General features: G+C 34.2%; 1 protein-coding gene across 1 annotated transcript; it reads left to right on the top strand.

Moving 5' to 3' along the window:
* CCDC172 (coiled-coil domain containing 172) lies at positions 1 to 19,968 on the top strand. The gene is made up of 8 exons (XM_009973941.2): positions 1 to 79; positions 310 to 395; positions 3,799 to 3,915; positions 5,359 to 5,524; positions 7,523 to 7,624; positions 8,573 to 8,675; positions 19,000 to 19,087; positions 19,936 to 19,968. Exons 1-8 carry the CDS (start codon positions 1 to 3, stop codon positions 19,966 to 19,968), a joined length of 774 nt encoding a protein of 257 aa, XP_009972243.2.
* The last annotated feature ends 3,229 nt before the right edge of the window (positions 19,969 to 23,197 follow it).

Below are 23,197 nucleotides of genomic sequence, written 5' to 3'. Positions count from 1 at the left end.
ATGAACCTGGATGCTTTGTTCCAGCAAATTGAGCTCACAGAGAAGCAGGCGAGGGAAAAGAGGCACCTCATCCAACAAGGTCTGCCCCATGGCCGCCATCTTGTGGGTCTGGCGGCAGCACTGACCACACTTAATGGTTTCTCCATTTCCTTGGGGAAAGCAAGGTGACCCCACTGTACTGAGGGGACCTTTGTCAGTGAAAGCTTGGCAGGCAGCTGGGCTGGCTGCTTCTTGCCAATGGCATGTTTTTATGAGAATGTAACTTCCACAAACTGAGCACACATTCTTACAGGTTTTTTTGTGTTGCAGCTAAATTCGACATAAGTAGAAGTTATGAAAAAATAAACCAGATAAAAGAAGAGCTGAGCACTGCAAAAATTAAATTAGAAACTAAGGTAAGTAGGCAAGTTTATAGTATATATAGTAATGAAATGCATTCTATTTACAAATATATGACCTATTCTTTCAGGAATAGTTTCATAAACACTTTCAAGGAGTACGCTTCACCTGCCAAATAACACAGATTGGGAAAAATCACGCTGTGCGTTTCTGTCATGAGAAAAGGTCTGTCAACGTCTTTCCCTTCTCACAGATCTCACCCTTCAGGCTGGCCCCTGGCTACGTTCAGGGAGTTGCTCATCTCAGGGATAGGAACGTTTCCAGATAATGCTTCCAAAATCTGGAAGCGCTCGAGACAGCACATGTGCACGTGAAAGTCACTCCTGCTCCACACATAGAGCCTGGCAGGGAGCAGACCACCATGTCAGGTCAGTCTGCTCACAAGACACAGCCACCAGACATCAGCCATACAGTGTGAGCAGCCCTGTCTTAACAGTCCCGGAGCTTGTTGTAGCACTTCCCTTCAGTGGCCCTGAAACCATTCATTTGTTGCCCGCTGCCATTCATTAAAGGCCTTTCACAGAAAATACATGGAAACATTCCCTGTGTTTACTTCACAGGGTCGTGAGTCATATACTAATGATCTTCCTGTGAGCCTGGGCTCACAGTTAGGCCTTACAAGGTCTAAGAGTTTTTCCAAGGATGCCAAAGACAAAGGAAAATTTCTGAATCTATTCAGTGTTTTTAAGATTTTACTATGCTTTTCATTTAACCAAACTGGAGACATATTTATAGATTAAGCTTCCAGTTTTGCAGAGCTTTTCACCATTAATACCTGTGGTTACAAATTATTTAAAAATCCATTTGCTTGTGCCTGAAAATGAAGTCGAAATATCATCCCCTGTGCTCTTAAGTATCTGCACGAGCAGAATGTGGATGCACAACACGAAAGCATAAGGAGCCTCCCTCAAAGTCAAAACTGTTGTATTCTATCACTAAAATAAGCAACTTCAACAGTCTTTGGGGGATTGCTTCACCTAGTTGTGAAAATAAAAGTTTAGGGGATGATTTTCATCCTTCCAAAACCAGGATCTTCTGCCTTTTGTAAAAGACTATGTAATATATACAATAAATATTAACATTACCACAAGAGAGTTAGAATAAAAGAGAGCTCATTTACAAATATTTACTGGTTACAAATTGAGACAATAATCATGCAAGCAGTTATTCACATGCTTGCATTTATGCATGCCACGATCTCAGAGCCCAAAAGTGATTTAAATAGTAATTTATTTAACTAACACAGATTATATCTGGGTGTTGCTTGTTAGGTAAAATCCTTTGTAGCCTTGCTCATAAATTTATTTATGAACATCACAACTTTATGTTTATACTACTAATTTGTTATTGATGTATTGTGATTTATAATCAAAGTTTATGTGGTAGGTACAGAAGGTCCCAGGAGTAGAGCCATTATTGTAAATGACTAATGGTAAGAGCTGAAGAATTATTCCTAATTAAATCTTATGTGCTTTACCCACCAAGATTAATAATATTCTCACTGGTGTCCACAAAAATGTATTTTACTTGCTTTCTTAGTTTGACATTGGTACATTTATAGATAGGAAATGATAGTGAAGACAAGTGGAATGGGAAAATGCATTTAAATCAGACTGTATTTAGGTTTAAAGATTATATAATTATTGAAATTATTTAAAGTAACTTATTTTTCAGCACAGGAATTAAGTTTACATATGTCTACAATAGTTAATGTAATTAAAATAATATTAAATAATGCTGTTCAGCTAATGCTGTTCAATTTGTCCAGCACCAAATAACTGCACTTCTTTACAAGCATACATATCCAACTACATGCATGCACAGCAGTTTATGCCTGACCAAGCAGATGAGGCTGAGTTCAAAAGTGTTTTGACATCTATTTCACAGAGACTGCCTGTGGTCAATCAAATATTCCTAGGAAATGCTATTTTTTTTTTCCTCTGTTCTGTAAGATCAGGAAGCATGTAATTAGAACCTGAATTATAGCATTTTGTTTTTCATGGCTTAATGATTTCTTTAAAAAAAAATCTGTTGCAAATGCATAGATTAAGTCGGCATCTTACAGATGGAGAAACTACATTGCAGTTAGTTATGTTCAGTAATATAAATACAGTGGTATAAGACCATCTACTCTCTTTGAATTAATATAGAAAATAAGTATTACTAAGAAAAACACTCCATGGACACTTAGCATGCCAGACATATTAGGGATAAGGAAAAAATATGGTCCTTTCATTTCCAACTCTCACATTCTAGTTTTAGGGCATTTGATGTCACTATCCTCCTCCATTTTTGATTAAATACACTTCACCTACACCATCTCCAAAATCATCCACATTATTTCATTTTACAATCTTTTCATTTTTACCTCTGTAATATCACTATTATTTGGTCTTTTCTGCTTTTGCACACACAAACAGTCATATATCAGCCTGACTATTCCATTTACCTCCTGATACTTACCCTGTGCCTTTACAGACTGTGAGCAATTCTGCTAACTTTACTTTCCCTACTCATTTTTCTGAGTATTACAGTTGAAGTCATTCTCCTGACCTCCTTTTCTCCACTTCAGCAGACGAATAATACTCATCCTTTAAGACTCTTCAACACTTAGCCATCTCTTATTTATTTGCTGTTTTAGTTTATCTCGCCATATATCTTAACTTAGGTTAGACAATGATACAGTAGATATGCTGGAAAATTGATAACTCTTCAGAAAATTTTGGAAATGCAATGGTTGAACAACATACCTTTCTACCAGATAAACTACTACTTAAAATTCAAAAATATAAAACTATGTGCAAAATAGAATTTTGGGACTTGCGGGGGTTATGGTCAGACTGTCTTTAACCAATGAGCTAATTTCCATTACACTTCCTTGACTAAGAATTCCAGAAATTGTGCAGAGAAAAATATTAGCATATCCTTCCCTCCTTCGCATATGCAATAGAAACATTGTAGTTGATGAAGCGTGCAGTGCTTTAGTCAAAACAACACTGGACCTATGTCCCACTGATATTATAGTCTGATTTGGTACGTGATGAGCTTTACACAGTTAGATGGAGGACACTTTATTATGTTGGGTAAAAGATCCCATGTGATCAGTATTTTTCCTGGTTTTAACCTGGAAAAATTTCTCCTAAACTGAGCAGACTTTAAAATGCCACTTTAGATAGATAGACCAGCACTAAATGTGTCTTTCAAAGAAAAGACACTTTTCAAAAAATTAGTGGTATATTGGAAGATTCTGGGGGGAAAGAAAAGCTCTTATTCTTTTGCTAGTCTACCAGCTATGCCAGCTGAGTTTTAACTGGACCAAGATACTTATGTACAATATCAAAGTATATGAAACAATAAAACATTAGCCTTACTTTACAATCTTTTTTTTTTTTTTTGAAGGTTCAGCATCTGTCTGAAAAACACTTCTACTTAGAAATTCTGAAGAAACATGAAGACAGCTTAGAAAAACAGAAAGCTGAGCTTTATAATCAGAAAAGCAGTCTCCTTAAGATCTTTGTATGTTTCCAGCTATGGTATTCAGACAGCAATTTTCTACTGTATGAGAGTAGTCAACTTTAAAATTTGAAAATATTAAAAAAGTAATGTTTTAAATCTGGAAAATATTTTTTTTTTTAATCTCTAGAGTACTTAATAAAGTAAATGTAGATAAATTCTCACTTTTAATTTAAACCGTAATCTAAGGTAATGTATGCTGCAGTTTATCGACAAAACTGATTTAACGTTCTTGACTTCGTTTTCTAATGTCTGCTCCAATTCTGACGTATTATTTCCTTTGTAAAAGAAATTAGGAAAGTCTCACCTTAAATTGGACTGCCTCATCCACAATAAAACATATGGAGAAGAATCAAAGGAAAAACTTAGGGAGGCCCCAACACAACATTGTAGGAATCCTGCCATACCACACTATCTCTCTGATGCTAGACACTTGTTACATATACAGACAGATGTAGCTACTTGCAATGTATAGAGACAAGAAGTTTTTCAGTTCTCTCTTGTGATGAGCTGAATATTGCCGCCTTCTTACTTCATGGTGGATCCTTGGACCTGTAGATATCAAGAAATGCCACAGATGAGTAGTCTTCTCTGCACATGTATTTGTACTTTAAATCAGCAGAGCTAAATTTTAAACATTCAGTATGAATCACCAGTATTAACCCTAAATCTTTAGGCAGATATTCTTTTAATTAAGTAATATTTCTTCAGCATTCAAACTGTTCCCAAGCCTAAGCATACAAAGAAAGAAAAATAAATATTTTAATTATCATAGAAAAAATATTTAGCTATAAAAACTAAAACTCCTTTGAAGAAATGTGAATTTTCTTTTAATTGTATCCAGTCAAGTTTGATATATAGGTTATCATTTATTTCTTCCTGTATATAGGGTCATTTCAATTTCATTTAATTTAGTAACCAAATGAGATTTTTTTAAAGGAATTTAATGTTACATTCCCTCTTTAGAATATTTTTTTTCCAGAAAATGAAACAGTGATTTCCTATCAACTATAGCTTTCTTGGTAGTTATTGATGGAGTTGAAGTAATTCTGCATTCTGCAGAAGAATAAACAACACCTTTACTTCACTTAATAACAATCTAAAAAAAAGAGCGGCCATACTATGCCACAGACTTTAAACAGAACTTTCTACTGATTTCAATAAAGAGTTGAACTGAAAAACTGCTGGCACAAGTCTGTAACATAATGTAGTGGTTTTTTAAATGGTTCATTATTAAAAATATATCCTTCACTTTTTAAGAAAAAATAAGGTTAAAACAACAGAAAAAATGATAGACCTGACTCATAAATCAGGAAAAGTAAATATACTAAATTTATACTACAAGTTTAGGAATAAACAACAACAATGTGTTTCAGGCTGCCTAGCTTAACAAAGACTTTGTTTTTTTTCACCTGAACATTCAATTTTCCCTTTATTTTTTTCCAGACAGATGCAAAGAAAAAGATGACTGAAGAGGAAGATAATTTTACTGGAGAAGTAACAGAGTTTAACAATGAGTATGGACTAACAAGTAATAGAAATCTTCTGATTAAAAAAAAAGTCAAGACTGAAATAAATGATTTAGAAAATGAGGCAGCGCTGCTGAAAAACGGTAAATCTTATATTAAACTATTTTATCTTGGATTAAGAGAGAATAAATACAAATTATTAAAATATAACTGTGCAAAACATACTTTTAATTCCATTCCCTGCATAGAACTTCATCTTAACACTAAACTGAAGACTGTGATCTGACATACCACATTACACAACAATAATTAAAGCCTCTTCTGTTCCCTATCCTCTTCAGTTCTTTCTGACTATGAGCACTATGCAGCAGACCTGCAGAAGTGGCTCCCAGTGTCTAATGTCAGCCAGCACAGAGGTGCACTGTCATACATAGTGTACTATATTAGTTTGCAGTGATTATAATCACCTATGGTTGAGCTATGTAAACATCCTTAGCTTCAAAAGAATTATATGCCCAGATGTCTTGTAGGAGCGGTCTTTTACTGCCACAATATTACTTTATCTTTGAATTATGATACAGAATATGAGATTTCTTGGAACAGAGTCAGACTGGAAAGCAATCCTTCAGCAAGGAAATAAGAGTCATCATGGATCACAAGCTGAACATGAGTCAATGACATCAGAATGCCAACACCATACTGAGACATAAACATAATTCTGACCTCTAAGACATGCAAAATAATCCTTCACTACATTTAGGGCAGTTAAGCTCTTAGCTGGAGTAGTGTGCATCTAGTTTTGGATGTGACACTTCAAGATGTAGACCAGCTGGAGAGAATCCACATGGGACCAGTGAGAGGGTTCAAAGATCTGGAGAACATGAAAAGGGAAGAAATAATAATTAAAAAAAAAAAAAAAACTGGGACTATTTAACCTATGAAGGAAAAGACTAATGGAAGATGGATACCAGTCTTCAAACCATTAAAGGATTCTGTAAAAAATAAATTAATATATTCTCCATGCCCATATTGAGCTGAATAAAAAGGAACAAGTGTAAACCACAATAAGGGAGCATCTGTCTGGCTGTTTAGAAATCTTTCTAAGAACAGTGAACAACTGAAACCCTCTGCCTTAGGAGTTTACATTACCAAAAGAATTTAAAGTCTCTATTACCAAAGGTTTTTAAAAACAGGTTAGACAAGCATCTGTCAGAAATGACAGAGGTACAGCTGATCTTGCCTTCAGGATGAGGAATGCAGTAGAAGACCCCTCAAAGTCTTTTCCAGTCTCATGATTCTATGATTCATCAAACACCAGCACTTTGAATTCCCAATATCTGATGTAAAATTACTGAAATATGACTATTTGTTTGAGTCTGTACTTGGTGGTGCCTTCTTTCTATATTTCCTGTGCTCCGAATCTGATCTACAACTGAAAAAAAATCTGTATTTGGTGGCACCTGTTACTTTTTATGATAATTTTTGCATATTCAGGAAGATCTGATCAGTCAAGTGATCAGTAGGACATGAAATGCGACTAACATTCTTCTCTAGGTTCAGTTGTTGTCTTGATTCCACCCTTTTAAATTGCACATTTTTTGAGGTAGAACTTGTCTGTCTTTGCTACAGTCCTGAGCACACTGACAACACTAAAGAGAAAAGTTTAAGTAACTCTTATCAAGGAAATTATGCAAGGACCTCCAGTTGTTAGGGAAACAATCACAATTGATTCCAGATGCTGTCAGTGGTCAGGTTCAAATGTCCATAACGCTAAACAAAATAAGGCTTTTTTTTAGTCCTGCTGAGAGGTGTCTGTTCACCACCTATTCAAAAAGTCATCTTCCTTTCTAGCTGAAGTAACTCTAAAGCAAAGCATTCTTTTTATCTCCAGTCAACAAAATATATCAAACATCTTAATAACATTAAAAAATAATTTTCTTTCATAGTTATAAATACATTATATGACGTATAATTTCCTGTGAACTGGGTTTTATATGACTGGTTTTATTTGATTTTAGTGTTATATTAAGGTTCTTTTTGACTAGCAAAGATTGGTAGAAGTAGTTAAGAATATTTAGGAATATATCACGAAAATGAAAACTTCAATGCATTTTAATTTAAAATACATTTTTTTTTCTTAGAAATGGAGTCAATGGAGCACAAAAATATTCAGTTTAATGCACTCCAACTGCAGAAGAATGAATTAAAGCAGGATTTATTTACTCTTCAAAGTGAACTCAAAGGTGTGCTGGATAATCACTTATGATAATTATTTGTTGTTGACAAATGCTTCTGAAATATCTTTTCTGTTAAGTTGTTTTTCTCAAGAAAAAAAATAATAGAAACAAGATTTTAATGTATTTTTACATTACGTAATACACCATTTTAAACCATGTTTATAACAAATATGGATTTCAATAAGATGTATTTTAAAAGTAAGCGATACTGAGGTCTACAGATTTGCTGAATCATAAATTATAAATATGGAAAAGAAATCTTTACTTTTGCTGGTAAGTCATATACTTAAATGGATAATTTAGTGTTTCACACTGAACTTAAAATCAGCATAAATATTGTTTAAAAACCATTAACCTATAATTAAAGGATGACACTAAAATTCAAATGTTTAACAAGCAATATGGCTCGGACTGATAAAGACAGATTTGGCCTAGGTGCTAAACCTCTGCCTTGTAAATTCAGCTATCATCTCTTCATTGACATTTGTGTGTCTGTGCATAAAAAAAGAAGTCTACACACACATCTGGGAAGAATGTGTCAAATACACAGGAAAACTTATTAGAAAGAGATAGAGGGAACCAAGAAATGTTCTGTGTCAAAGGTGATCACAAGCAGTAGGGATGATTTTGAAATTTGAATTAAAAAAATGTAATTTAGAAGTGGTTTAGCAACTTTTTTACAAACATGAAAATAACACGTTACAGTCAGAGACCTGAGAAAGGCTGTAAATATGTTCATAAATTGTTTGGGAAAAGGAACAACACTTTCTAAAAGATTGCAGTATGCATAGCAATTACAATAATAAAACAATTCATGTTCTTTATTCAGATACCTTGACCCTACAAACAGTTTCACAAAGAAATATTAGAAAAGATAAATTTAGAAAATGTAGGAAGTCTTTGAATATGGATGATTACTATATATTTATAAGGTAATTGTTATTTTATGTTTAGACCTTGAGAAAGTAATCAGGGAGGCTGAAAGAATGACGAAAGATTTAGAAGCAGAAAAAGTCCAAGTCACTGAAAAACCTCATACTGATCCTGAATGTTTAAGGTAAGAGTGTCATGTTAATAAGTTCTTAAATTTAATTTTAGGTCCATAACTGCAGACCAGTCCTGGTGGCAATGACTATTTTACCTTTCCTGTACAATATTCCTTTGAAATCAGAAGAATCATTCATTTTTATTACAGAACAGGAATTCCTGCTGTTTATTACAGCCTTTCACCCTTACATGCATACTCCAATGAACTAAAAAGTGAAAGTGTTTGCAAGGTAGTCAGTCAAACTTAGAGGAAGAGTAAAAGACTGTTCCTTGGGTAGAAGGCCAATTCTTAAGCTGTAAAAATAATGGTGGCACACAGAGTACTGATGGACTACCCAGTGTCATACATGCTTCTGCTGACTGCCTGTACAACCTTCCCCAGAGCCTGACTGTGGTGGAATGGACTGGCCACAATAACCTCATTGGGTCAGGTGGGCCTTGTATTGCAGCTACTAAATGTAGAATTGTTTTCTGTCTGATGTCTACCATCAGTTCTAATTTGCCTTCTAATTAAGCTAGTTTAAAAGAAAATTTTGAAGATTTAACCAAGCCAGAAGACCTTGCACAGCTCCCTTAATAGTGAATACTGCTTCCCAGGAACTGAATGGTAATGGCTCATGTCTTGTCAGTTTGCTTAAGTGTGACATTTATGTTTTCCCTATACGTAAAATAATGTAATGTTTTCAACAAAAAAATCTTCTAAGGTAGAAAACCCCATATCACAGAATTAACCATCTTTTTCCTATTTTATGGTATTCCAGATGAAAGTGCCTGTGGATATTTAAAAATTTTTAATAGACAATGCAAACGACCTCCTCCTAGAAAAGCTGGTCCAAAATATTCTCTAACAGCAATTGTTAGGGAAAGAACAACTTTTGTTACCATCACATTTATTTTCCTATGCATTTCTGAGGTCTTGACAAAAATAAATTAAAAGTTCTGAAAACTTTCAATGGAAAAATAAAATTTTGCAGAAAACCCTAAGCATTTTTCTGAAAGACTATTAGTAAGGGCCCATTTTTTGCTGAATATGTTTTTGAAAGAAAATTATATATCAGCCCTATTACTAACTCTTTTCAGCCTTTTACACGGTGTTGAGACATGGCCAAAATGCCATCAGCATAAAAATTAATTACCTTACAATTCTGCATACAGTAGCAAAAACTTTGCATTCTACATATACATAGAAGACAGTGTAAATAACAATAGCAGCAATTCTGTAAGACAGCATGTTATAATTCATTCTTTTACATTATTCATTTCACTGTGATATATTAGGTTTTGTGATACATGAGGTTGTCAACTTCCTTCTAAATAACATACTTCCCTTGGAGTAGTTTACTGCCACGATGACACTTAATATCCAAATTGGTATAATTAGTTTTCTGTAACAGGTTTCCTGTGTATAAGGGACAGAAGTAGCAAACATTATATTACTAATCCCCAGTTCTGCCATTGATTGCTATGAGATCCTAGGCAAATCATTCAAATCCAGATATTTCTGTCTTTCTATGTAATGAAGTTAACTCACAGCTCAGTGGAACAGTACTTTGGTTTTATCTGGGTGGAAAGCACAACAGTAGATAAAACTTATTAAATTCTATTAACTACAAAACCAGCAAGTGTCATTTACAACCAAAGCAAGAAGGACAATGAGATGTTTTTCTTTCATAAAATGCCTCATTTCATGGTTAAGATAAGCTTACATTATTTAATAATTGCATGTACTGCAAAATATAAAGTACTTTTACTATTATCACAAAAAGCAAGCACTGCTTGAGGTGTAGTAATATATTAAAGAAATTTTCTTTACATTGAAATATTTTTGCATTTCAGATACTGGACCAAATTTAGGACCGATTTGCCTAAATAATACTTTTGTCTTGCACTTGATTTTGATCAGAAAAGCTCAATGCTTTATAGAGAGAGATAGCCCTTAATAGGTTAACTCAGATGCCAGAAGCAACATAGCTATGTTACTGTGCTTCCATGTCAGCACTAATGGATTCTGCTTTTCAGTAGTGCTGAGCAGGCAATCCTCATTTGTCTACTTCTGTATGTCGTAGCACTGTGCTGTTTAGAATTATCGCAAGCCTCTTCAGACTCATACAACTCTATCAATTTTTTTTTTTTCCCTTTTTTTTTTTTTTAACAAGACCTACTAATCACTTCTTGGTTTGGACTACTGAATTAAGAGAATGAAAGGAAATTTAAAGTATTATGTGCTATAAACAGTGCAGTGTATAAATAATTTCCCTGGCCTGGAGGTACCTGATCACCTTCCAGTACGTACAAGGAGATCATCAAGAAGACGGAGCCAGGATCTGCACAATGCTGCACAGTAGGAGAAAAAAAGGCATAAAGCAGAAGCTGAAATAAGAGGGGTTTAGAATGAATTTAAGGAAAAACCTTTTTAATGCGAGGGTACTATAACAAAGGAGAAAGTTGTCTAGAGATGTTGCATAGTTTTCAGCCTTAAAGATTTTCAGACTTGACTGGATAAAGCCCTGAGTAACTTGGTCTGACCTTGTAGCTGACCCTGCTTTGAGAAGGACATTGGGCTAGATGACCTCCTGACATTTCTTCCAATCTGAATTACCCAGTGAACCAATTATCATTGTGGATTGCACAGCCCATAGATCATTATGTCCACATTGGCTTGTGCCTACACGCTCAGAGGCAGCATTATCTGCAACAAACCAGTCACCACCACACTGCCTCGCATTTGGTGAGATCATGCCTGCTCTGGTCCCTTTGTATTGTCTCTCTGACATTGAGATATAATGTCACGTATATACATGTATTTTCCATTCAAAATGCATGAAATACTTAAAAGAGTTATGCCCAGCACAGCAGAGTGCTGGTTCAAAATGACAACACCTAGCACGTGTGTTGCATGCCCTATGACGTGCTGCAGAAGTATTTGAGCCACCATGGCTTCTGCAGAAGAGCATATGATAATGCAGTCCATGCCAGTCGTCTCTCTGGGGCAAATCCTTAGGTTAACTATCCTGTCCACTCCTGTGTGTGCCCACTGAAGGGAATCTGAGAATAAAGAAGAATTCATGCAGTGTCAGTGAGAAAAACTAAAGTACCAGGCACCTGGGATGGAACCAGGAAGCCCTCCTGACAGTTGAGATATACCTTTGACACTTGCAAAGGACATTTTGCAGCCAAAGTGCCAGTTAATGCAACCTTGCATATACTAGTGCATATCTTAATAAGAGTCAGTATTGGTCATGTTAAAATGAATGAAATTGAACCTATTTAGTATGAGAAACAACCCCTTCTATGCTAACAAGACAAGTTTTCTTCCCCATACAGAATCTATTGCAAGAATAGTATTCTATTATTTATATATACTAAATATGGCTTTCAGTAACGAGAAGAATGTTTTGACAAAAACACATATTTTTTCTATGAAATAACCACAAAATTTGATTTTTTTTTTTTTACAGAGCAGGAAACCACACCACATTTTAAATGGTAAAACTACCAATGTTTTTAATGCTTTCTTAGAACAAATGTGAAGGACAGCCAGCATCAATAATCTAATATATGTAGCTCCCAGATCACAGTGTAAGTCTGTTATTGTATCACATACCTAGACTTGGCTTAAAAATCAATATCAAAAGTAGCTGGCAAGGCAAGAATCTTCATTACAATTAAGTATATATCTTAAAGTAAATTGCATTTCAGCTGAAGAGTGTAGCCAGCTAATTCAAATTACAGCAATTCATCTTTGATCTGAGAAAAATGCCCTATGTGATGTCTGCAGTTTCATAAAATTTCTCCCAAATCCATCACAGAATTACAAAAGGTCATGAGAAGCACACACCGGTAATTCCAACAGCTGTTCATGCTGCAGTTATAGGCTTGTTCTAATACACATCAGATACAGGAAAAAACTAACCAAAATTTGAATGTGAAGCATAGATATAGTTATGGATAAGACTGTACCCTCTTCCTTAAAGTAGGCACCCTGGACATTGTAAGTCTCATGATACAGGTGTATAATTCAGAGAAATATTTAAGAGAAAAGGTCTTTTTTTCCAGAAAAGATCTTCATTTAAAACCAAAAGGCTTATTTTAATCATCTCTTCTGCCAATGCCAACCCCAAACACAAAACAGCAGGAAAGAACTTTGGCATCAGCTCTTGAGTCACATTTTACCTGGCAGGTAGCAAGTAGCATCACTTAAGTGGAACAATACAGGAGTCAAGCAGACACTAACTGATACCAATTAATTCCTAGCTATGTCTTTTCACTATTATATTTATTATAATTACTCACTCTATTAATTATCTGTTTTCACATTTTAATTTTAAATGTGTGTTGTCTTATGTAAAACAACCTAGAAATAATTCTAATTAAAGTTTATTTAGACTAAAACCAGACAGTTGCTACCTAAAATTTCTATTTTTCACACTATTCTAAATGTAGTAATGATAAAATGATTATTTGAAACCTAGGTTTCTGTTCTCTTTCAGAAAAGCAGTATCAGAGGGAAATGCATGAAGTCAGCTTAATTTGTAAATAGTTCAAAGCTTTGTGTGCTTGCCTAATTCCTAAAAATATAGTATTACTTCTTATATTTCATAATATAGAAAAATAAACTCCATTACCAAAATTAGGAAGGAAAAAGCAATACTTTCCTTCATACAAATCATACAGGAAATATGTTCATTAAAGCTGAACAAATGTTTTATGCTAACAGCAGATTGCCCAAGGCCATGCATGGTTCTGGTGGTTTAAAAAAAAAAATATTTGCAATTTAATTTTATCTTAAATTTTATAATCATGAACTATCAATCTCTGGAGTACTATATGTGGTTCAAAATGAGTTTTTTAATGACAATCTCCTCATCGATTTTTTTAAGCTTTTCTTTTTAATAGCAGTGTCTAGTGAAACTACTATATTTTGAAATATGTTAAAATAGGTTTCCATTATAAATTGCAGTATGGATTTACAAGAAGTATAGCAAATCTGACTAATGATATCTTTCCTTGAAAAGACAACTGATTGGTTAGACAAAGAAAATGCAAATGCCATACATCTGGATATTAGTAAAGTATTTGATGTTATCCCACGTGGGAAACTACTAGTTAACCTGGGGAAGACATTTAAAAAAATTTGAGTAAGGAAATAACTAATAGTAACAATAGAAATACGTCTGAAAAAAAGAAATTTGGGGGCAGGAAGAAGGTAACTTCAGTCACAGCTGGTCTTACTTAATGTTTTAGATAATGACTTTGGAATAGAAAGTGTTTTAAGACAGTAGTGTAAAACAATTCAAAAACTCTAGACCTTACAGACTGGAGTCACTAAAAAGGAGGAAGAATATAATTATATACAGTGCAGGTTTATGTACTCGTATACAACTAAGGACTTCAATAGCAGGTACCTGGAAGCAAAGGAGAAGAGAGGCCTGAGCATACTATGTAATCAAAAGACAACTATAAACATAAAAAGTAAATATAGCTGTGGAAAAGATGAGAGCAAGAGGTAATTCCAGAAAAAAACAGGAGGGTGCAAGAAGACTGTGTACGAATCTCTCACCTACCTTTCAAGAAAGACACATTCAACCTGGAAGACGAGCACAGAATGGAGAGCCCATAATGCAGAAGGAAATAAGGACAATTCTAAATCCTTTCCAGTTCTGAGAAAATTGTACAGTTCACATGAAGTAAAGCAGTACAGTATAGAGGTACTAATTTCAGCAATAGGGTAGCCATATTAATAGATATTATTATTAGATCTCAATCTCAGATTGAGATCTAATTTCCCCTGTACAATAGAAAAATCAGGATATTTGAACTAGAAAGATCATTGACTCATACTTATTTTCCCTCACTTTCAATAGAGATCATATTAAATCTTACTGATGCCTTGAAACACTTTTTAGTTTTGACGTCTCTGACGCTTGTACATTTTTTCTTTCCTGTGTAACCTGTTCTCACAGTTACTGTGGAGAGTAGTCCATATAACTTTGGTTTGCTTTCTGTACAAAAGCAAATCTCATTCTAAATGTGTGATTTAATTCAGTGTGCCTTAATCTTTCCACACTTATTCATCTATAATAAAATATTCCTTTAGGACTTGCGATGTTTTATGTATTTGGGGAATATAAAATTTAAAAAAAATCACAAAACAAACCACACTTTTCAAGACCTGTAACAACTTTTACAAATAGTTGCCTGTTAGCATCCATAAAATGCAAACTTTAATCAATGATAATAATGTATTTTACAATCAGCATTTGATCCAGAACAGTAAAAGCTGAAATTTTCTTATTTTACCTAAGGTATTTCTATTTATTTTAATTTACATTTAATTCCCATTGTTATGTAGCCTAGTACCCTCTTCATTTTCATGTTTCATCTTCTTGCAAACATTTATTATTACTACTAGATCACTTCCTTAATTTTTATTCTATTTCTGCTCCACCAAGCACATACTTTTATAATTTATTTGTTCAACTCAAGTGCTTGAATTTATGTTTTGAGATATGAATTCCATTTAGGACTCATTTTCTCCCTTCCTCAATCAATTGATAATAGTCTGAAATTTATTGACTTCTTCAGCTGTATCAATAGCATTTTCTGTTTAGTAGTGTCAGCAAATTGTAAATACCCAACAAAATCTTGCCCTCACTATAGAAATATACCCATTAATTCGGTCCCAGTACTAAACTGAGACTGAATGACCTCAATGCATTAGCTCTACTTTAGCTTGAGACAATAAACCAAAGTCTTCTATGCTTTTCTTCAGTCACAATAAAGTCTTAAAACCTTGATAAGTGTGTCTCCTGACCTTTACGAAAAAAATCAGGAAAATCAACAGATGTGCTCTCAAGGTTATATATAACTTTTTAGGGAACTTCATTTTGTAACATAAATTCTATGCCCTGTATGGCAGTATCAAGCAATTCCATTTTATAATACACTCTAATGTTTTCCCTTGTATTTATGGTTAAAAAATAAAATGGTAGTCATAAACAAGGCAAAGACAAGAAGGAAAATAAGAAAAAAATATTTTACTTGTCTCAGCAAAACATAACCAAGAGAGAACCTGCTCCTTCTGCAACTCCAACAATAACCAGGTGGGGTCTTTCATCCCCACTTAGGAAAAAAGGCTCTAAAAACACTTATTGCCCCTGTCTTCTACACAAACTATTTCCTCTTTGAGACCTCTTTACATAAAATTATTCTTGAAATGCAAGGTTTGGCTACTGAAGTCTCGGTCCATTAATTTGAATCTGTGGATGATTTTCAGAGAAACCTGTTTGACAGTAACATTATTTTCCTCATAGTTCGATTCATAATACCAGCACGTATTGATTTCACAATTATTTTTCTTATTTGCCTTCTGCATATACAGCTGAAATTCAAGAAGAGTGTGTATCAACCACAAATGCCAATGACATTTAATAGCTGTGCTTGTTTCAAAGCTGCAAAATCGATCATCTTCAGTGATCTCCTCCTCTTCATCTGTTTGTCACTTCTGGCATTCAATAGTAATGGAAAATGGACCACTGACAGCAGAGTTAAGTGTGGAGCAAGCTACCATCCAAAAACATGCTGATGCTGTTGTCCCACCCACTTGATTTAAGGCTAAGTTCTGCTATCGCTATTTATCTTGAATGTTTTTCAAAGCATAGTCTAACTTCCTTTTACAAATATGGCATTTCAACTCCAGCTGTTCATTAGAGCCCATTACCTATGATGCTGTAATTTACCAATACACTGTTAATCCAGTGCAATGACTTTTTTAAAAGCTATAATTTATTGCCATCAAGGAGACCAAAATGTTAAAAATAAAACAAAAACAAGGGCCATGGGGGCCAAATGCTAATGTGATTTTCCAGATTATTTAAGAGATTTGCTTTTTATCATAGTCATAAGGAGGGTATAATTGTAATATTAATACTTGTTCTGGCAAAAGGTACATCTCTTTCCATTTCCAAAAGTGACAGAAAACCTGTCCTCCATCTAGACAGTATAGTTTCATGAATAATTGGTTTGCACATTGAATCTGATATTGGAAAGATGAATATGAATGCTTATCTTAAATGTAAAATGAAAAAAACTAAATCTGCTTCCAGGTTAAGCATTTTTTTGAATAGTTTCATTGTTTCATTCCTTCTGGTAAAACTTCATAATTTATTCAATAACTCAGGCTTCCCCAATGCATTAATTGTGTAGACTGTAACCCAACAGACAGCCCTTGTTTTGTCTGTATAATATTCCTGGCACATATTGTAATTATCTAGCTTCTAAAAAAGAAGGAAGACCCAAAAGAAGAATCAATTTATTAATGTAAAAATAAAACACCATATTTGAACGAATGTCTTTTATCACCGCTACCCCATGCTACTCCCATAAGGAGTTGTGCTGTCAACACATTTAAAAAGTTTTATAAAATAATGTAACTAAAATTCTAAAATCCATATGAAAAACATTACAGTTCGAAAACACATCATCAACAGTAATTAATTCACAATCCCAAGACACAGATAAGCAACTCTTACTGCTTATCTTCTGTTTTTTCTATCCTTAGTGTACATCTAACATGGACTGGTATCATTCTTAGCTGACAACTGACAAACAGACTATGCATCAATTTTACAATGTGGAAGACAATGAGAGAGCATTTTCTCTGAGATTAACAGACTATGTCTTTTCTTAAAGTAAATTACGCAAAGTAGGGCTTTTGTTTCTCTTAAACAAATTAGGGTTCTAATATCACACTGAGAACACAGAAAGAAAAAAATTAGGTAAGGCAATGAAGTTTAGCTGATTTAATCAAGATCAGAAGATGATTTTAGACCTTGAAATGAACTTCTCTCAATGAAAATGGTCTATAAACTAGCACTGTACTACAGTACAGTGAATATTTCATTTCTTAAAGTGTAGTTCAGAATTGCCTTTTGTTCGAACAGTTGTGTTTATTATGAATGCAGGATAAATATTCCTGAAAGAAAAAGCATTTAATACAAATTACAAAATAAAAATACTGTAATATGTAATACAAACACACAGAGATCATATTCTTTCCATACTGATGGAAAAATATTCACTTTTTTCACAGGAACAGCAAAATTAACCTGTGGTCCAGTCTTATGCTACTATTCTAATGCCTCATGATGACTAAGCTATTCCTCTCGTATGCAGCTATACTTTTTCCTTTTAATAAAGCTGGGGTTTTTTTTTGTGTAGAAAACAAACTCTGTCTGCAGTAGGACAACTAAAGAGGTGCATCTTATTCCCCGTTATAGTATATAAAAGAAAGAAAACATTGCTCCCTCCTCTTTCATCTTCAGAAGAAACAAGGTCCTGCATTGATGCATCAATTTAGCTACTTAACAAGAAACAAAATATATACTTTTCCTCCTTTTTTTCAGTCTGTCTATATGTCTGAGAATATTCACATTGTTTGCTGAAACTGTATTAAGGGTAAGCAACTTGAGCTTTCTCATTGTGCTTTGCTTATGACAGCCATGGAAAGACTCAGTATAATCTCATCAACTTGTATTCATCAGACTATTAAGAGCGCTGGCATAGATTTCTCTTGCCGTACTGAGTATTGATTTAAACCACTACAGTCATTGATGTGCAAAGTTTAGGTGTCTCCTTTTAGCAAGACTAAATGATCTTTTGAATGCAAAACTCACTATATTAAAATTAGTCCTTACTGTAGAAAATGTTAGAGGATTCTTGGCTGAGACTATTGGGAAACAGACAGTAAATGCTGAAAAATAGTAGGAGTAGTGGGGAGAGAACCACAGCAACAGCAAAGGAGGCTGTGGACGGGCATGGAGCAGTGATTGCACAGCAATGGACAGGCAGAGAACCCATCCAATCCAATATTCTGTCTTCACCAGCAGCTACAAGTAGATATCCAGGGAAAGTAAGAACAGTAACATATGGTACTTCCTAAGTATCAACATTAAAATTCACATGTTTAAATAAGGAAAATGATGACTAACGAGGCCATAAATCTTTCACGGTTTACAAAAACAACACGGTTCAGAAATTTGTCTAACAAAGTACTTAGTCAAGATATACTTTATAAAAACCAAAAATGTCATTTTCTGAAGTTCCTCACACTGCCATCAGAACTGCCGGTGCTGAATGAAATCCAGCAATATTGTGGGAGAGTAGCATATTAAACTGCCAATTACAAAACTACCAAACTTAAATCCTGATCATGCAAATAGATCAATGAGGGTTTTCTCACATAAATCAAACTGACAATTGGGACCAAAGCTAAAAAAAATAGTTACCCAAGCAACAGTTTACTGACCCAAAAGTTTGTTTGTTTTTGGACACAGGCTCAAGAAAGATTTGGAAAATTGCAAAGATGATGATTGGGAAAGTATCTGTGAGACTCTTCGAGCAGAAATTGAAATTCTGCAAATGGTATGCCATTTTCATTATGTATTTTAAGTGATTGGTAATTTTAGTTTTAAAGGTAAAATTTAACATGATTAGCAGTTTGTCTAAATAAGCAGATATTATACTATGTACACAACCAAACATCCATCCTTGCATTGGAGGTGCTCTCCAATTCTCATTTTTTTTAATCTATTTCCAAATGTCCAGGAATATTATTTCTCACAGAAAAGGAAAGCACAGAAAAGAATGGAAAGATATGTTTGTAGCACAAGACCTGTTTGGGGGACTAGTACTAATCATTAGTTTCTTGAAAGCTGCAAAAGATAATGCATTTAGGAGCTAAATTAATCTTTACATCCAGCTGTCAGTTAAATGAAAGATGGGAATATGGAGAAATAAGAGGATAATAGCATCCTTTTATGTAATATTTTATTTTGTCCACTCGCAAATTCCTTACAAAAACTTAAAGTGTGTTTTTTCTCTAAATGTCAATCCTAGCTTCAAATTTCTTGGTTGTCATTCTGTGCAACAATACTAGAAAAAATATTTTGAAGTCCCATTTTTGGAAATAAAGGGGGTTTTGAAGGTTCATTTCAGAGGCCCTCATTGAGCTGTATGAAGATGCAGCTGCCACTAGTATCAGTAGCAGAGAGTAGTAGCATCAGTCATGGGAAATTTGTATTACTCACTTTTACAATCAATTTCAAGTTTCTGTTCAAGGAATGTAATTTACTTATAATCATGATTTTTATCATGCTTGTTAAACTTCAGAAACAAAAAAAAGCAGCTCAGTGTTTAAAAATTTCTCTGTAAAGAACGCACTGAACTCATTAGATTTCATTTTCTATAATTCAATTCTTTCTCTTTTCCAGACTCTATCACAAAAAAAATCTTCAGACAAGTGAATAATATGTGGCATATGATACAAAGTGTCATAGAAACTGGTCTTTGAGTATTTCAAAACCATTTTACTCAGGCTCTATCAGGTTTGCTTCTGGTTTGTTTTTTTTTTGTTTGATTAAACCACATTTCTATCTGCCTTTGCTTTTCATGAAAATAAAATTTTATTCATTTAGAATTGGTGGGTTTTTTGTGTTTTATCCTCAAGTTCAACAGCTATCCATCTGTAGTTTCTTCTTTGCTGCACATGAATGGACAGTACATAGTCCATGACTCATACAGCTGGAGTTCCTATATTAGTAGCTCTGTTCTCTATGTACTAATTTTTAGAATTAACGCTCTCCTATTTTTAAAGGAGTGATGTGGTCTTATTTGAGAGGAAGACTGCTATTACCATCAAGAAATACTTAACAGGAGCCATGCCTATTCAGTTTATATCTTGACAATGCAATTCTATAACAAGCTCTCTGCAACAGCTCAACTCCAGCAATACTGCATGATCGTCCAGAATAGTTTCCAGATCTACTGAGCAGTAGATGCCTACACTTTGATGGTAAGCCAGTCCATTACTTAGCACTTGGCTTCTGATTAGACAAGTCTTTTCTTCCTCTCCTACAATTCACACAGTACTGATTGCTAGCGTCAGCTCTTCACAGCAAAGATAAAACTGTATTCTAAATGAAAAGTCCACATTTTTAGAGAATTTCTGAAGAATTTCCATTGAATAGGAAACACCATTCAAGCATGTAGGACATGTAACTGCTACAGCAGTTTCCAACCCCACAGCAGGAACTGACTTTGATTTAGGTGCTTACGGTAGGACCATGTGGAAACATTCACTCTGCTCAGCCTCAGTCCATTCTGGTCATTGTTTCTTCACATCCAAATGTGTGTGCAAATAATTTTCGATCTGTTTCCCACCCTGGGGGGTGGGATGGATAACGGCTCTTCAGTAGTTTTTCTATACCCAGAGCTCTCCAAGCTACAGAGGGTGCCTGTCACACATAAAACTGCAAGAGATATTTTATTAAGAAAGGAATAATTCACTTTTGGAAGCTGACCAAATTCTGCCTGCAATGGAGAAAGTCTTTTCCTCTTGGGACACAGCTGCAGTTTGAAGTCTGGCAAGGTTTGATCTGCAGCACTGATATCAAAGAGTATTCTGATCCACTGGGTTAACTAGGATAATTCCACGAGGTTGGAATCATCATTCTTAATAACCAGTGCTCTTAGAGCTGACATCCTTATAAGGTTTTTTTGTCTCTTCCCTGAGAGAAATCCTCATAGGGTGTGCTTAATAATTTTAAACAATTTAGTCCCTCTGACTTCTATGGGACCATGTGACTCTTTTAAAGTTAGGCAACTATGGCTTGTGGGTTTTGATCAAATCCAGGGAATATTGCAAAATTATACAGTTGCATATCAGAATGTCTACAGACAACTAAAGCAGTGCTATTTCTGAGCTTAATTGCTGGAAACAGATAACAATTTTGGATATGCTAGGATGGCTGAGTTTATCCTGAACATTTTATTCATTTAAGGGAGCTTCCTTTAAGGGAGTTAGGTGTATTGGTTAATCAAACAGAAAAAAAAAATTTTAAAATTCACATTTATCCACTTACAGTTGCTTTTACAAGAATCCTTGCATCTCTTTTTCAATGGTCTTGTATTTATATAGTTGTTTTGTCCATATAGATTAAATACTCAGATATGGCATGAAGCAGAACTCATTGGCTTAAATCAGCATTCTGCACACATATTTCAGGCAAGTGTAATGAGCAATATCATCCAGTAGCTATCAATTAATAATATAATGTCCCTAAGTCACCTGAAAATATCTGGGGAAAGAAATACGGTAAGTCCTTTTCAGAGATACTTAAGGTTCCAGGATAACCAGTTGCAACTTCAGGTTTTTGGGGGGAGTCGTTCATTTGTTGGGGGCGGTGGGTGTCTTTTGTTTTTAATAGCTGTGAAGTTCTTGATTATTGAAGTAGAATTACAGCATAAATATAGAAAAATTTGTAATAACTCAAATGGCTAAAGCTCTCAGAATCAATATAACAACAAAGCAAGAATAAAGCTCACCAAAAAAAGTGAAACAGAAATCAATATAAATCCTATTGGGCTAAACAAATCCCTCAACAGCTCTGAAAAAAATATAATGCCAGACTAAACCAGCTGTTGCTGAGTGAGTGTAAAACATACTAATTTCTCCAAATATATAAATATATTTGTCTCCGCTGTCTTATGAATAATGTAATTTGGAACAAATATAATATTTCTGTTTGGAAGACTCAAACTAAAAATTAAGCAAAAGTTTGTGGATTTTCTTCAAAATTCTCAAAACAGGGATAAGTAATCTTTCAAATGATGAGTGCAAAAGAACCAAATATTTTGTCATGCTTAATAAATATGTTAAAGAACAAAATGTTACCAAATTGCCATGAAAATACACACATAGTTATTATGAATAATTTCACATATAACACAATAAGCATAGGGTTTTTAAAGCGTATATTATATATTATATACCTTGCATATGAGAGTCTAACAGAACTTCTGATACCAGAAGTAGTTGTCCCTTTTTACGACCAAAAAAGATGAATTAGAGCCATAGAAATACTTGAAGCAGTTAGTGAGAAATAAGAAGATAACTTAAGAAAAAGGTTACTATTCTAGAGAAAAAAAAAAAAACAGTCTTAGAGAAAGCTAGCCATGCTTCTGTATTAGACCTGGAAACAGTTGCTTTTTAAGATCAATAGATAAAAACTCCATCAATTTGAAGAGAGACGGAGAAATACTTTAGATTACTAAATTTGCCTAAATTTACCTTTAGGTTACCTAAATTTATAAATCACAGCTCCCAGTCATGCTTCATAAAAAGCACTTCCCAGTACCAGCCTAATGCAAACAGATTACTGTAAAGGAAAATCCAAAATCTATTTGAAAAAATCTACCAGGAAAATAATTAAGCCAGGCCATGGACCTGAGAAGGCTTGGGAAAAATCACTGAACTTTTACAAAGAGCTTGCCAGCCATGACCTCATCTTACTTACCAGATATGTACCTATTCTTGAAACAAGAAACAGTTACAACTGGGACAAAAAGCAAAAGAGGAACTATAAGACAATTATTTTGTTTCTTATAAAAAACAGTTAAGCTACCACATTTTCATGTTATTTTATTTATTATTAACAGCCAATTCAAAGTCTACCAAGAAAACCACTACAAAAT

This window comes from Tyto alba, unplaced genomic scaffold (genome assembly GCF_018691265.1).
Source record: "Tyto alba isolate M040663 unplaced genomic scaffold, T.alba_DEE_v4.0 Super-Scaffold_1, whole genome shotgun sequence".
NCBI lineage: Eukaryota > Metazoa > Chordata > Aves > Strigiformes > Tytonidae > Tyto > Tyto alba.
Note: the sequence above shows the minus strand (reverse complement) of the source record. Positions and strands in the feature narration are given on the sequence as shown.